Consider the following 1,415-nt stretch of genomic DNA (forward strand, 5'->3'; position numbering starts at 1 on the left):
CGACGAGCGTCTCCCGAAAGACCTGGCCAATAAAAATCTCTGGATAGTATGGCAGGTAGCTTGCTTCAAGCAAGTTGTTTGTGCCCACGTGACCATAGACAGTATGGATACGATCTACTAGACTCGACCGGCAGCTTTGCGGAACATAGACTTGGACATGGTTTGCAATTGTAGGATGCTTATTGACGAGGAGACTCCCGTTTGCTACCGTTACCACACTATACCGATCCTTGTAGGTGGCGTTACCGTTGGACACAGCTTCCTTGATGTAGAAGACTTGACCGTCGTCTCGTTGAGCTTGACGGATCCTTTCCAGCACATCCGCTACCTCAGTCTGAGAGCATTGATCCTTGAGATGTGAGAAAATGGTAGATGTAGATATCGCTGTCAATGCTGTAGGGATAGTGTTTGGATCCACAGTGCCTCGCACCAGTGCTTTGATCGTCGATTGTAGGAGCCCATAATCGACAGTGTCCTTGTCCCCACGGGACAGGCAGTCCGCGGGATTCATCCCACCAGGGATGAAGCTCAACTCGACCTTAAGCTCGTTGACCAAGTCGATAATCGAAGAGATACAATTCTTCTCCCACGGAGGCAGGTCCTCGCTGGGTTTCCCTTGCTTGATGGCTTTCTTGGTGCGCTGGTAATTGGCAGAGTCGTCGGTGTACAGGTAGAGCTTAGTGGGGATAGTCTTTTTGGAGAGGTTCTTGAGGACTTGACTTTTGAAGATACTAAGGCCGTATCTAACGGATAAGAGCTCCTTCCTGACTATAGTCCACGATAAGTGCGAGAGCTCATGCAGGACGGCTTTGGCATAAACCCTCTCAAGGTTGGCAACCAGAACATTACAACCAGAGGCATAAGACGAGCTGTCCACGAAGATGTGCAAGACACTTCCATCGATCAGGCGATGAACTGACTTCGGAAATTTCAAATTTCAAATTTGAGAGTCTCGTAGACCCTATATAGTTCTCGATATAATGGCGTCGGTAATAAGTCATCAAAAGCTACCCCACAGCGATGAGCATACCGTAGCACGAGCTTCCCTCGGAGGACAGTTTCAGCAACTGTACCAAGGGGGTCATAGATACTAGCTAACCATGATAAACTCTCCCGGAGGGTCAGTGGAGAGACCGTCTTGAACTCTGAAGGAGTAGGAAGCAGGGTGGTCGGTTTCCGGGGTTTATAAAATAACTTCCCCCCTGGGGATTATTCGTAAGCCCCGAGCTACAATTCTATAGTATATAATCGCAGCATCCGAGTATATAACATTCACTCGGATGCGGTGACCGCATTGCGGTCAGTGATGAAAATCCGGCTGCATTCTTTTGTACCTTGGTTTTTCTTTCGCGCCCGAATAATTCATTAGCCCCCGGGGGTTATACCCGTTAACCCCCTGGTATTTATCCGGGGTT

General features: G+C 48.8%; 1 protein-coding gene across 1 annotated transcript; it reads right to left on the bottom strand.

Moving 5' to 3' along the window:
• Window positions 1–224: 224 nt before the first annotated feature.
• Window positions 225–1,085, bottom strand: Pmar_PMAR002103 (hypothetical protein; the record flags this gene model as incomplete). Its single annotated transcript, XM_002766516.1, has 2 exons — window positions 225–869; window positions 1,012–1,085. Coding segments are annotated over 2 exons (719 nt in total), but the record flags the coding sequence as incomplete, so codon positions are not given.
• Window positions 1,086–1,415: the final 330 nt, after the last annotated feature.

This window comes from Perkinsus marinus (genome assembly GCF_000006405.1).
Source record: "Perkinsus marinus ATCC 50983 genomic scaffold scf_1104296972624, whole genome shotgun sequence".
Lineage (NCBI taxonomy): Eukaryota > Perkinsozoa > Perkinsida > Perkinsidae > Perkinsus > Perkinsus marinus.